General features: G+C 37.6%; 1 protein-coding gene across 1 annotated transcript in view; it reads right to left on the bottom strand.

Moving 5' to 3' along the window:
- Positions 1-13098, bottom strand: part of LOC149806685 (uncharacterized) — a 379423-nt gene that overhangs the window by 284767 nt on the left and 81558 nt on the right. Inside the window, exons 4-5 of the mRNA XM_089956535.1 lie at positions 12149-12381; positions 4082-4231 (exon numbers count right to left, since the gene is read on the bottom strand). Of these exons, the coding sequence (XP_089812661.1) occupies positions 4082-4231; positions 12149-12381 (383 nt within the window). The remainder of the gene's footprint in view (positions 1-4081; positions 4232-12148; positions 12382-13098) is intronic.

Below are 13098 nucleotides of genomic sequence, written 5' to 3' on the forward strand. Positions count from 1 at the left end.
TTCAATTCCTTGTCCTATTTAGCACGTTAGCCGCTACTGTAAAGCTCTTTATGGCACAAAAATCAAAATGCTTGTCCTGGCGCTCAGTTTTCAAACAGATTGACCAATTATGTTCCCATCAAATTTGCGTTCAGGGTATTCTCATTGCCGCACATTTTTCAAGTGGTTATTCAATCTCTCATCCCGCTCGAAAATTCGAATCGCCATGTTCAGCAAACATGCTCTTTCCCATCAGTTTCTGTTACGCGACGATTCATTGGGCAATTGCAAAATTATGACCAGTCAGAAAGCTTTATACAACGATCCTCTGTTAAACAATAAACAGAACAAATACTTATCTGAAGCTCGTTGTGGAATGGCACCGGATAGAGCATTTTTTAAAAAAACGTTTCAGAGACGATATTAAAAAATGGGTCCATATCGAGGAAATTCAGGCCAGGAGAAAAGCGAAATTATGTTTTAAAATGGAAAACAAGATGAAAACTTGTTCGAGGGCAGTTAAATCCAGTTGAAGTTAAACAAAAATACAACAACAACAACAACAACAAATTTGAAAAAGAAATTTAACAAGGAAAGCTGTGTAAAGAAGTTATAAATTGTGCCCAAAATAAACAATAAAATTACAGCTATCAGAAACAGGAAATATAAATGCTGCTGAAAATCATTCAAATTGTACAAGAAACAATAAATATTATTATATCTTATTGATATTTTTATTGAACTGTCAGTGATATTTAACAATCACAAAATATCACTATATTTTCAGTCATTTAACTTTACAGACACACAAAAGCCACAGTCCTAATTATGCCTTATTTAACTGATGTAATTGACTAAGTTCTTCATTCCGCCTAGATGTTGGTTAGAAAATAAACAAAGTCCAGATTCCTCCTTTCATATAATAGATGCCAATGACTAAGTTCCTAATTCCACCTAGATGGTGGGAGGAAAATCAACCAAGTCCAAAATTATGCCTAAAGATGTATTTTTAGCAGGAATTTGACAAAAGTCCATCTTAGAGTTAGACGGACTCTAGATGGATTCATCTTTGACTAATCAAATTTTCCATGTCTGCCTCTGTATTAACCAGATTTTTTACATTTTAGGCAGATTCCGCCTGGAGTCTGCTTAAGTTCCAGGTGGAATCCGCCTAATTATTTCATACGGGACTAGCATAATGACCCATGCCCTTTATGCATCTGTCCATCCATGTACATTTTGTACATGCTCAACAAGATAAGTGAGTGTCCCATGGCCCTTTCCTATGCCAACACTAGTCAAATGTTTTGACATCTGAAAAAATAAAGTTCTGAAGCATGAAATTTACTCTGGCCAAACAACAAAAGAAATAATGATATAACAAGGACTGCATCAGCCTCATTGATTGATTGATTACTTGGATTTACGTCTCATGCGCCCAAAAGGGCTTCAGCCTCATTGTATCTCTTTAATGCTGTTTATTGTAAGCAAGAATGTCCAAGTTTATTCAGTTTATTCCATCTACAATTTACAGACTCCAGAAAAACATTGTTGTGCAAATTGTATAAAAACACTACTAAAACACTTATGGTAAAGTGGCCTAGAATCTGTTAAAACAACTGTGATGAGATTCTGTGTCTTCTCCACATTACTGCCTTAATGAACAATAATCACAAAATAACAGGACCCCCATATTGTAAAATTGTTTTAACTGGCTAATTTTTGAAAACCAAAATTAGTGAGTACTATTACTAGCACAATGACCCATGCCCTTTATGCTAGGAAGAGAAAGGGTGGGTGGCTTGTTGTGCGAACAATACACGAATGAAAATTATCCATGTTAATCTTCTCTGTGAGTTTTAAAAATGTTATAAAAATGGACTAGAAGTTTAAAAGTTCACTTAGAACTAGTAATGACAAGGCCTCGCCGCTTTATCAGTATGAAACCACTAAACTTGAAGACATTTTCTCCTCATAGTGTATTTCTTCCATGTGTTCACCCTCATCCAGAAAAGAATGATGATGCTCTATAGATGACAGAATCAGTTGAATATTGCACGTGTTCAAAGAAATCTCTAGAACAGGAAGATGATGCATCAGGAGGATCAGGTCTTTCCATGCGCCAAGGTAAAGCTTAATAAAAGTGATTGGAAAGCAACTACTGACATTAAACATTATTTTCAACATTAAACTTGTCATAACCATGACCTTTGACATTTAGATCCCAAATATTTTGGTTTCTTTATTATCCCAAGTGAAAGTAATCCACACAGTTTGGTCAAAGAACTTGAACAAAATTTACTGCACAAAACCCCATATTTTCTTGAGTCATAATTGCTTTTGACTTTTGACCTCAAAACCCCCAAAATGCCTCTTCCTTACCTTTAGTACAAGCCCTCCACAAACTTTGGTCCAGTAAATGTACATGCCCTAGAACTAAAGTTAGTATGCAAAAAACTTTTTCCTTTTTTTCAGTCAAAAGGTGCTGAGACCTTTAACTTTTTGATCCTCAAATCAATATGCTTCTTTCTTACAGAAACCATTTTTTCCATTGTCACAGTGACTTTGATCTCTGAGCCAAAAATTCAACAGACTTCTACCTTTTATTCAAAGTGACATCTACAAAGTTCTGTTCAGGTTAATGGGAGAAAACACAAAAAATTTAAAATGCAGCACTGCATGGCAAGTATAAGCTTAAAGAAAAATCTAAATATGGGAATATTGGTATAGTTTGTTTCTGCATAACAGTCATATGTAGTAAATGAGAGTTGAACATACTTTGTGAAGATTCACCAAATTCAAAGAAATAAGGAACCCATAGAAAGCAATTACCATCTGATAACCATCTGGACTGAAAGGCATCACTACACTAAGATGTTTTTGTTTCCTTCTTTTTAAAAATAAAATTCAGCACATTAGTAATAAATTCATATCCACCAGGTCTATCTTGCTTCTGTTTGATACTACCAATGGATGCAACAAATTATTAAAAAAATCAGCATAGGTTATGTTGCATAATGGAAATATTTGCATTTAACCTTTCTGGACCTACCCAAGTTTGACCTGTTTGCTCTGTCATCTTATGCAAAAACTAAGAGGGTGAATTTGACAGACATTCTGAATTTTTTTTAATGCAAGTAACAACTTTTACTTGATGGCAAATCCCAGAAAAAAAAATTAGGGAAAAAATCCAATCGTTTTCTTACAAGCAATAAAAGCAGATTGGCTAAATTAATGCAATGATACCTTAAATCTACACAATACTATGATTCACTACATTAATTACTTCCCCTGTACCACGGCATAAAGCGAACTGCAAGTACTGTGGTTCCATACTACATATAGCTAGCACAGCATGGAGCCAGTCATAAGAATTGTGGGTCCATGCTACATTTAGCTAGCACAGCATGGAGCAGGTCATAAGCATTGTGGGTCCATGCTACATTTAGCTAGCACAGCAAGGAGCAGGTCATGAGCATTGTGGGTCTATGCTACATACAGGTAGCACAGCATGGAGTCAGTCATGAGCATTGTGGGTCCATGCTACATTTAGTTAACACAGCATGGAGCCGGTCATGAGCATTGTGGCTTAGTGCTACATGTAGCTGACACAGCTCAGAGCAGGTTATGAGCATTGTAGGTCAACATTACATCGAGACAGTCATGTAAAGTCATATGTATTATGGATCCATGCTAGTTGGCATAGCATGGAGCAAATCACTAGTATTATGAGTCAATGCTATACGTAGCTAACACAGCATAAGAAGTCAAGCACATTATGGGCAAAGCGTGGAGCATATCATGGGTATTATGAGTCAATTCTATATGTAGCTAGCACAGTATGAAAAGTTATGGGTATTATGGGACCATGCTAGCAGGCACAATATGGAGCAAATCACAAGAATTGTGGGGCCATGCTACATGTAGCTAGCACAGCAAAGTCATAGGTACTTAGTCGAGTTCATATTAGATGGCACCACAAGGAGTAAGTCATGGGTATTATGGACCCAACCCTTCTACCTAACTTTGAGTCTAATAATTAGACCTGTGGGAGGTGGCAACCCTTGCCTTTCTTAACTTCTCTACTAATGTTCATCATTACCTTGTTTAACCAATGTAACTAGATGACATGCAACTGTCCATTCCTCTAAGTCTAGACGTCCATCACGGTTTACATCAGATTTATCCCACACCAACACCAGTATTTCTGGGTTTAGCCCAGAAGCCATCAGGAGTTCTCTCCCCTGGATTGCTGCAATGAAAATGATTGCATTGTTTAATTGTGTATTTTACAGAGACAAAACATTCCTGCAAGATCATGTATAAAACAAGGGTCTCAAGAGTGGGTCTGATATCTCCTAGATAATTTGTGTATGTGAACTTGTTAATGAAAATTCACACATACTGAAACTGAATAGGTAACAAAACTCTCTCTCTCTCTCTCTCTCTCTCTCTCATATGCCAATGATATGTTATATACATGTACAGTACCTATCAATTTTCTGATAAATTAATAAATAAAATCCCAAAATATAACTGACAAATTAAAACATTTCAACCTTTCTGATATGAATTTCATCGGAGTTATTTACCAATTTTCATTTTCTTTAAACAGCTGACGTGCATGAATATCAGCTTTATGAACAAAGCATCTTTAACTACAGTCACTCATATCCACTATTATCAGTTAATAACACAAGTTCTTTGATGCATGGAGAAAGCAAGCCCATATACCAGATTTGCAGCTATTGTGTAATTTGTCAAATTTTGCATCACATAAGATTTCACCAGCAGAATAACTGGTGAAGTTTCTATCCAAAGCCCAGATGACAGCAACTGAACTGTTTCTGGCAGGACTTTGTGTGAGGCCTTGATGGTGACTTGGCATGGGAACAGCAGCATTTGAACTGTTTTTGCAGGACTTTGTTAATCAAGAAAATATTTCTTCAGTAATTGGGTTAGAACCAGCAATGTTATGTTTGACAGCATAGCACTGTTACAAACTGCACTGCTTGTTGTGCGAATAAAGTAAATGAAAATCTCATATTTAAAATTAAGAGGCATACTGATATGTGAGTGTAAACTCCCTGTAACGAGCAATAAGTGAAAAAATATGCCATTTTGAAGTAATATTTTATGCATATCCACCCATGGTCCCACATATGGTAAGCAGAAACTCATGAAACATTAGATTTAGGTCTACCAATTATTTGCAAGTGGGATGAACAGTAAATAATCAAGGTATTTTTCAGATATTGTATTAGCAAACACAGATTTAGTTTATACCTTTATGGATACAAGCTTGTATTAATTTTGCCTTGAGCTTAAAGCATGGTGAATATTAAGACAATGCTTTATTAAATCAAAATACCTTATTTCCCTTTGAGTTTATGATTGCAAATCAAATGTTCTGATTCATATTATCTGTACCAGTACAAACTGGCCATTTTTATCACAGCAGAAAGCTTATAAGACTAAATATCGACTGAGCCAGTTGCTGTTTCTGCTGGATGCTATAATCATGCTGAATAAAGCCTCAAAGATATGTCTGCACTTGACCATTTCATTTTCGTGCATTATCAAATCCATGAGTTGTGTGTATTACATGGCTCTTTTCAAAAATTAGGAAAAGTCATATAAGGGGATAGAAGGCAGTAACATACATAAAACTTAAAACTACAAAACACCTATTATAATTCATGGAAACAAAGAAAACAATAATTAATTATCCGATTCATGGCAACAAAAAAAGCAATACTTAATTATCCAACTCAATGAGACAAGGAATGCAATATTTAATTACCTAAGTCATGGAAACAAAGCACAAAACCAGCAATGTAAGATGAATGGACTTAGGAACACTATCCTTTAAATTACAATAAAAAATAAAAGGTATGCACAAGACTAAACACAACATGCAAGCTGGTATCACACATCCTTCTGCGAGAAAAACTATGCAAATATGTGTCAAATATAATGTCAATTTGAAGATAATATCTCAACATAATTAAAGCAATGGAAGCCACAAACCAGACTAACAGATAGTATGGGAATGCCAAAATACTACCTTCAGACTGGGAATTTCTATTGGTAGTGGAGCTACGCAACGTAATTGATTTCTGGTAAAAAATCCCAGCTGACAAAAGAGGAAACCATTACATAATTCCCATTAACTGGAGAAATCCAGTGTAAATAGATAAGGCATAAGCCTCATTTTGCCTTCATGCTGAGGCAAGGGCAAGCAGAGACAGTCTGAAGAGTAAGGTCCTGAAAGGAAGCATCATTCAATTGATCATAGGGAGTTTTGGTTAATGACCATAAAACACAAGAAAGATTCCAACCAGGCATAACAGAGCATGAGACTGATTCTCCACCTGACATCATAAACCTTGAATGTTGAAGCTCTCCTGGTCTGAATGATACAACTGCATCTTGTCCCAAAATTTGTTTTGGTGGAGAGATCATCTGAAATGAGCCAGGTGTGAAGGTGGAGAATTTGTGATCCATTGTGGAGGAAGAGATCTGGATCGAGCAATCAACAGGTCTAGAGATTCAATAAACCATGAGCACTGAGGCCATTGAGGGGCTATGAGAATGATCTGAGCTGTGGAAGTTCCAACTTTTTGCAGACCCTGAGGAATCAATTGAAAAAGTGGAAGGCATAAGCAAACAGCCATTCTCACTGGAAACTGAATGTATTCACTGCCCATGTTCCTTGTTCCAGGACAAAAGAAACATAAAATTAAAGTCTGTTGTTGAGCCTGGTTGCAAAGAGATCCACTAGGGGAAAGGTACAGACATAAGAGTTCTTGCTTGTAGCATCTCTAATAGAGCCAGGATTCAATCTATCTGATCCAGTGGAACTCGGACTAATTTACAAGGAAATTCATCCCCACATAAAAAAGTTTTGTGATGGAGCAAGTTCCAATTTTTCAAAGGTGGGCAAAAGGCCCAATTGAGCTACTATGAAACGGAATAACAACAGCACAGATCCTAATGAAGAGACTGGATGTGAACATTGTGGATCAGCCAGTCATCCAAATACGGAAGAATTGGTATTCCCTATAACCAGAGGTATCCCACTACTATACCCATAACACAGCTGAAAACTCTGGGTATTGAAGAAATTCTGAATGGTAGGATTGTGAATTATAAAACTACTGGTCTATAAACCTTTGATATCTGCAGTGGAGGAGGCAAAATGGGGATGTGTCAATAGGCATCATAAAGGTCGATGGAGACTGCCCAATCAGACAGTCAAAGCACATTCCAGATTGAGGGGGTGGTCTCCATCTTAAAAAGTTCTTCCAGGACAAACCAGTTTAAAACAGATAGGTTGATTGTAGTGTGAAACATTTAACTTTTCTTAGTGACAAGGAAAATATACATATAAGAGGCAGGTGACTGATCATTCAGAACCCTCTTGACTGCCCCTTTTTGTCAAAGGGTGTGCATCTCCTCCCTCAGTTTCACCAGATTGGATTGGTGAAGAAAGATGGTGGTCCTGGAAAGAGGAAGTAGACCCCAAAACTAGTCAGTTCCCCTCGTACACTTTTGAAAGGACCCAACCATTGTCTGGGATACTTGACCAGGCTTTAGAAAACAGGAATGCATGGGAGTGGGATGTGTGGCATGAGAGGGATCATGGCTGTACCTCACTCACTCCTTCTGGAGAAGAAGGGGGCTGTGAATACTGTCTCTTTCTTTTCCAGGCTTGTCCTGCATGTCTTTTTTTTTTTTGGTTCTGGGAGCCAGATGGATGAGGAGGAGTAGGTCCATTGAGGGCAATTCACACTGACACACTTCCTGGCCAATTGCAATAAGCCAGGAGTGGATGTGAAGGATCTATGTTGATGATCCAACAAGTCTTGAGATGCCACAGTTCGAAATAGGCCTCCAACAGACTCTAAGAAGCGGTCAAGCAGCCCTAAGTAGGTCTTTACTATGATAGATTAATACCTTTGAAGAGTCTAAGCAGATGTAAAGAAGTACTGCCAACAAAGTCATGAAAACAGAAAGTGCATGCTGAGATGTCTTGGCCACAGCTTCCAGTTCATGTTGAAGGGTGGCTGGGTTCATGAAGGCTTCTCTCAGCATACTATAGTAAGCAGCTAAGAAGAGGCCAGCATGTGAAGCTATGGTAACGAGCAGTCTGACTCTCTGTTCCATGGCTCCAATGCCTTGTACGGAAAGGCATGCGTAGATTCCACTTGAAATACCCACCTTGGCTGCACTGCATATAGTTGGGGAGGTTTTGTGGGCCAATTTGGGGAAGTACCTGATAGCTGGCAGAAGAGACAAAAGGTCATAACATTGAGAAGGGAAAGGCCCATCCTTGACATTGTTGATTAATATTTTGGCCTATCAAAAACCTCTCAGAAATTTACTCAACTGAAGAAGAATGAAGAAGTGGGCATAAAAGCAGGCATCACTTGTGCTCAATAGAGTCATCCAGAATGGAGATAGCATCACCGAGGACATTCTTGACCTGGAGAGTGTATGAGAATCACCAAGTCCCTACGATGTGAGGATGGTAAATGAACACTCTGCACCAAGTCCTGTAGTTCAACACTTTGAGTAGGGGCTGAAGGAGTGGCATGAGCCAGAGAGTGATGAGAACAACTATCGGTCCTGGAAGAAGTGACACCTCTAGCCTCCAGAATTGTTATGAGGGATGGCCAGACACGAGCTGCACTATGGCCTCTGTAATAAAGGCAAAATCCAAGGGGGCATACATGACCAAGGCCCCTGAGGTGGGAGGCCCCACATTCCATAGGGATCAAGATATTAGGGATGGGAGAATACTGATCCAATGCCCTAGCTTAGTCTGAATCCACTGGTTAGATTCCCAACATTCATAATGAGGTGATGGATTGGGGGAACTTGGTCTGAACCCTATCCCCATACCATGAGGTCATAGAGTGATGATCAGAGGATACCAGATCATCAACTGATGCATCACTCAGGAAGGTGTGGTGCTGATCCTTCCCAGTGGAAGGGTGCAATGCACAACTTCTGACAGGGTGGTGGTGTTGCATCTTCTTGATGGCGGTAGCAACACACTATGAGAAGAGCAGTTCATATCCTCCAAGAGAGGTAGTGACACACTAAAGTATAGGCAATATATCTCCACTGCAATGGGAGGCAGTGACATGCCACAAGATGAGTAATGCACATCCTTGTCAACGAGTGGTAGGAATGCACTAAGAGGTGAGTGGTGCATCTCCTCCTCCATGGGAGGCAGTGACATGCTGCTACATGGTTGCTGCATCTCCTTAACATTAGGAGGTAGCGACATGCTGGAAGAGGTATTCTAGTCACAAAAAAGCCAGAAATGTCTGATTAAGAAGGAGAATGAAGTTTCTTCTTTCTCTGATACGTGCAACTGGAGTATACAGAACTAAATGTATGGAAAAATGGGAACTAGTCTGGAAATGGGTGAACATAGAATAGATCATAAATGGGTTTGGCTGGCCAGGATTGGTTAATAATATAAGTTATATTTTAGGAAAATGAATCTTTTAAGAGCTTATTCTAGTTGTAAATGGAGAAAAAAAATTGAGACAATGTTTTACTGATGGAATTTCAACTTCTGCCTTGCTTGGCGCTCAGCATTAAGAGGTTTGTATTAGGACTGGTCGGCCTGGTGTCAGGATAATGTGACTGGGTGGGACATCATGCTACATGTCAGTGGCATGATGCCCCAGTGCTAGACATCACTACAAACTGCCACACTACAGACATCAAAGCAATATGACTTAAAACTCATTAAAGCTACGTTAAAAATCCAAATCGCACAACCACACACAGAAATTAGCAACTCAGACTCTTTGGTGTAGAATTGAAAGCACATGTTTTAAACTCAAGAAGGTTCAGAAAATGCTGTGGCTCATATTCTTTTCTCTACACAGAAGCTGACATCCAAGTTTCATCCACACTGATAAATATAAGTTTGATTATAAGCACTCAGAAATTTAAAATTATTGAATTTTTAATATCATGGTGTTTGCATAGGTTACTATGGGAACTGAATTAGTAGAGAGATTCCAGTTTTCTGCAGACCATGATTTACAAACTATTTTTTCTTGTACATCTGAACATTTAATACTGTATGGATAAGATTTCTTGTGGCCACACTTTCCCACTGACTGTGTTGATATTATTCCTTTATATAGTAAATAAATAAAAATATTTACAATTTCACATATAACTCACCTAAGTATGTCTGTACTGCATACAGAATACTTAACTGTGTTCTCTAAAGATAGAGTACACAGCAGTATAAATTTATCACTTTTTTTACCATGTAAGAGAGTTCACAGTGTTTTATACAGTTTTTATTGAATAAAGGAAGTATACATACATTAAACGCACTGAATAAAATCTTGACTAGATACCATATACATGGTTAATGCGATGTCAATCTAGACTGAAGTAAACAGACTCTAGCATTGCAAGCTGTCATGATTCTTTACATACCATAACTTACCAATACCTAGATATATAATGTTTTCGACAGTAAATGTATCAGACCCCTGTGGATGTAAACAACGTAGCCCCAAGTCCCAGAAAGAACCAAAAACTAGAGGGAAAAGGTTACCATGAAAAGATTTGGAACACAAACGGATAAAGTAACACCATTAGAGATAAATTATTGTCAAGGCCAGCCACAACTGCAATGTAAAAACACTGCTACAGGCAATTTCTCTGGTGAATTTGGGACATGTCTGATCAAATCAACATCCTTGAATAAGATGGACCCTCTATCTTTGTTTTGCACATAACATACCAAGGACAAGGTGATGAATTAAGTCATACTGACGATTCTTCACTCTATGGGAGAATGTATGCACATCAATCAGATGGCGTGCTTTTCAGCACAAAAAAGAAAACTAAATGACAGCTATGGGTATGATAAAATAGAAATTTCCTGGAAGAAAACATGGAATAATGACAATGTGTTATGTCAGAGGTAAATTCACCTGTTGTTCATTGGATGCATGCACAATGAACTTGCTTGTTAGGAATTACACATCTTTTCTTTTGTAAAGTAAGATGTTCAATTGCAAAACTTCCTTCAGAAGTAACTGAAAGACACGTAATATTGTGCTATTTCTTAACAAAACACTTATCTGTAAAAAGTTGTAATTTATAAGAATACGAGTGTACCCTAACACCTAAGAGATGAGATACGGCATGTTATCCCAACAAGCGATTCTTCTCTGGTCACAATCTACAACAAAATGGCTGTTGTCAACACAGGCATGTGAATTGCACAAGTGAATCATGTCTTGCAGACAATTCTCCAATTTGTTGGAGGATATATTTACATGAAAAGGACATGGTTTCTCTGCATCAAAAAGTAATAGCTACTTAATAATGAAGGGCAATGTATTCATGCATCAGAAAACAAGATAATAAATATAACATTGACCATCCATTAATGAAGAATAGTAACAAATAATTTGCAACATGGTTATTGTGGCAGCCATACTGGATGCAACATTGTCACCAATTCCACTAAGGACCAATTACAAGAAACCAAAAGAAACTTTATCCTGATATGATTATCCATTCAAAAGAAGACACAATACAATTTCTAAAATAAAACCATGGATGCTATATTTTTTTGATGTAAGATCAGTATCACTTGATTTAGGACCAACTAGACAATCAGGTGAAAAATAAAAATATGACTTTTAGTTCTGAGGGAGAAGCAATAATAAGATTTGACTGGATGTAAGATTGCAGCATCATTCAGCATCATTTTTTAGACCTAACAGACAATTTGGCTTTCCATGTAGTAACAGCAGCAATAACAAGATTTCCAAGATGACTGTCATTGTTCAATGTCAGATGGGCACTGTTTTTATGTAGGAATAACTAAGCATCCAAAGAAGTCTTTCACTGAAAACTCTATGCTGACATGACCATCCACTCAAGAAAAGTGATAGTAAAGACAAGAGTCTCAAGATGGCCACTTTCGCAACCATCCTGGATGTCAGACAAACATCATTTTCATTTTAAGACCAACTACACATCTTAACATGTATTATATTGAAAACCTCATGCTAATATGGCCCTCCATTCTGGAGGAATAACAATGAGATGTTCAAGAATACCATTATGGAGGCTATATTGGATGTCTTTTTTTCTCATTAAAACTGACCATCAATGTATCCTTTCCCCTCTGTATCAACTTTTTGAAACACCTTCTCATATACTTCTCTGGCCTGCTTGCTGAGTTGAGGCATGTCTACAAAAGGACTGGATTTCAAGATTAGATGTGGAGGCAAACTCTTAGGCAGCTTCCGCCCCTCCTTGACCCTCAATATTAGGTGCATGGCCAGCACAAATTCCTCCAAAGTGAGTAGGTTGTCATTGCTAACATCTGCCAGGTTCCTGAAAGCAGAGACATCAAGACTTTGTTAGCTAGGAATAATCACTTTCAAGAGGAGAAGAAAAAAAACATGATTTAATCCAAAGAAGACTGACAAGTCAGCAAGTAAAACAAAAAATGACACAATATAAATTATTCATTATGAAAGAAAATTGTCCATTATGTGTTCAAATGTAGGTTTGTCATGAATTTGTAATATGTATATACAAGAACAATACTATTTACAATGGATGCAATGCTGCAATTACGAATGGACTGGAGGACAGACTTGGAAAAGCCTAATTTAAAATCCCCAATTTTCTCCAAAGGAGCTATGGAAGTGTCTGCAAACATCAACAGAACTCCAACTGATGGCACATTGTAAATTTCAACAATATATTCCAGTTAGCAACTAAGCTAATATTGGATATCTGATGAATTAGTGAACACTTCAAGGATTATCCCACATCGGATATCTGATGAATTAGTGAACACTTCAAGGATTATCCCACATCTTTTAAAGTGCATACTTCTGAATCTCAGCAGGGAGACAGATCTAGTGGGATCAGCAATGTGTACACTCTCTCATTTCAATTATTAAAAATGACCTTCTTCCATTTTTCAACAAACAACTATTTCAAAGCAATATTCCTAGATTTGAGATATATGATATCCATGTTCATATTGACAATACTGTTTGGTTCTTAGTACAGTTTGATCAACCTGATATTTGCATGCTA

This window comes from Sinohyriopsis cumingii, chromosome 1 (genome assembly GCF_028554795.1).
Source record: "Sinohyriopsis cumingii isolate HCF-2022 chromosome 1, ASM2855479v2, whole genome shotgun sequence".
In the NCBI taxonomy this organism is placed as follows: domain Eukaryota; kingdom Metazoa; phylum Mollusca; class Bivalvia; order Unionida; family Unionidae; genus Sinohyriopsis; species Sinohyriopsis cumingii.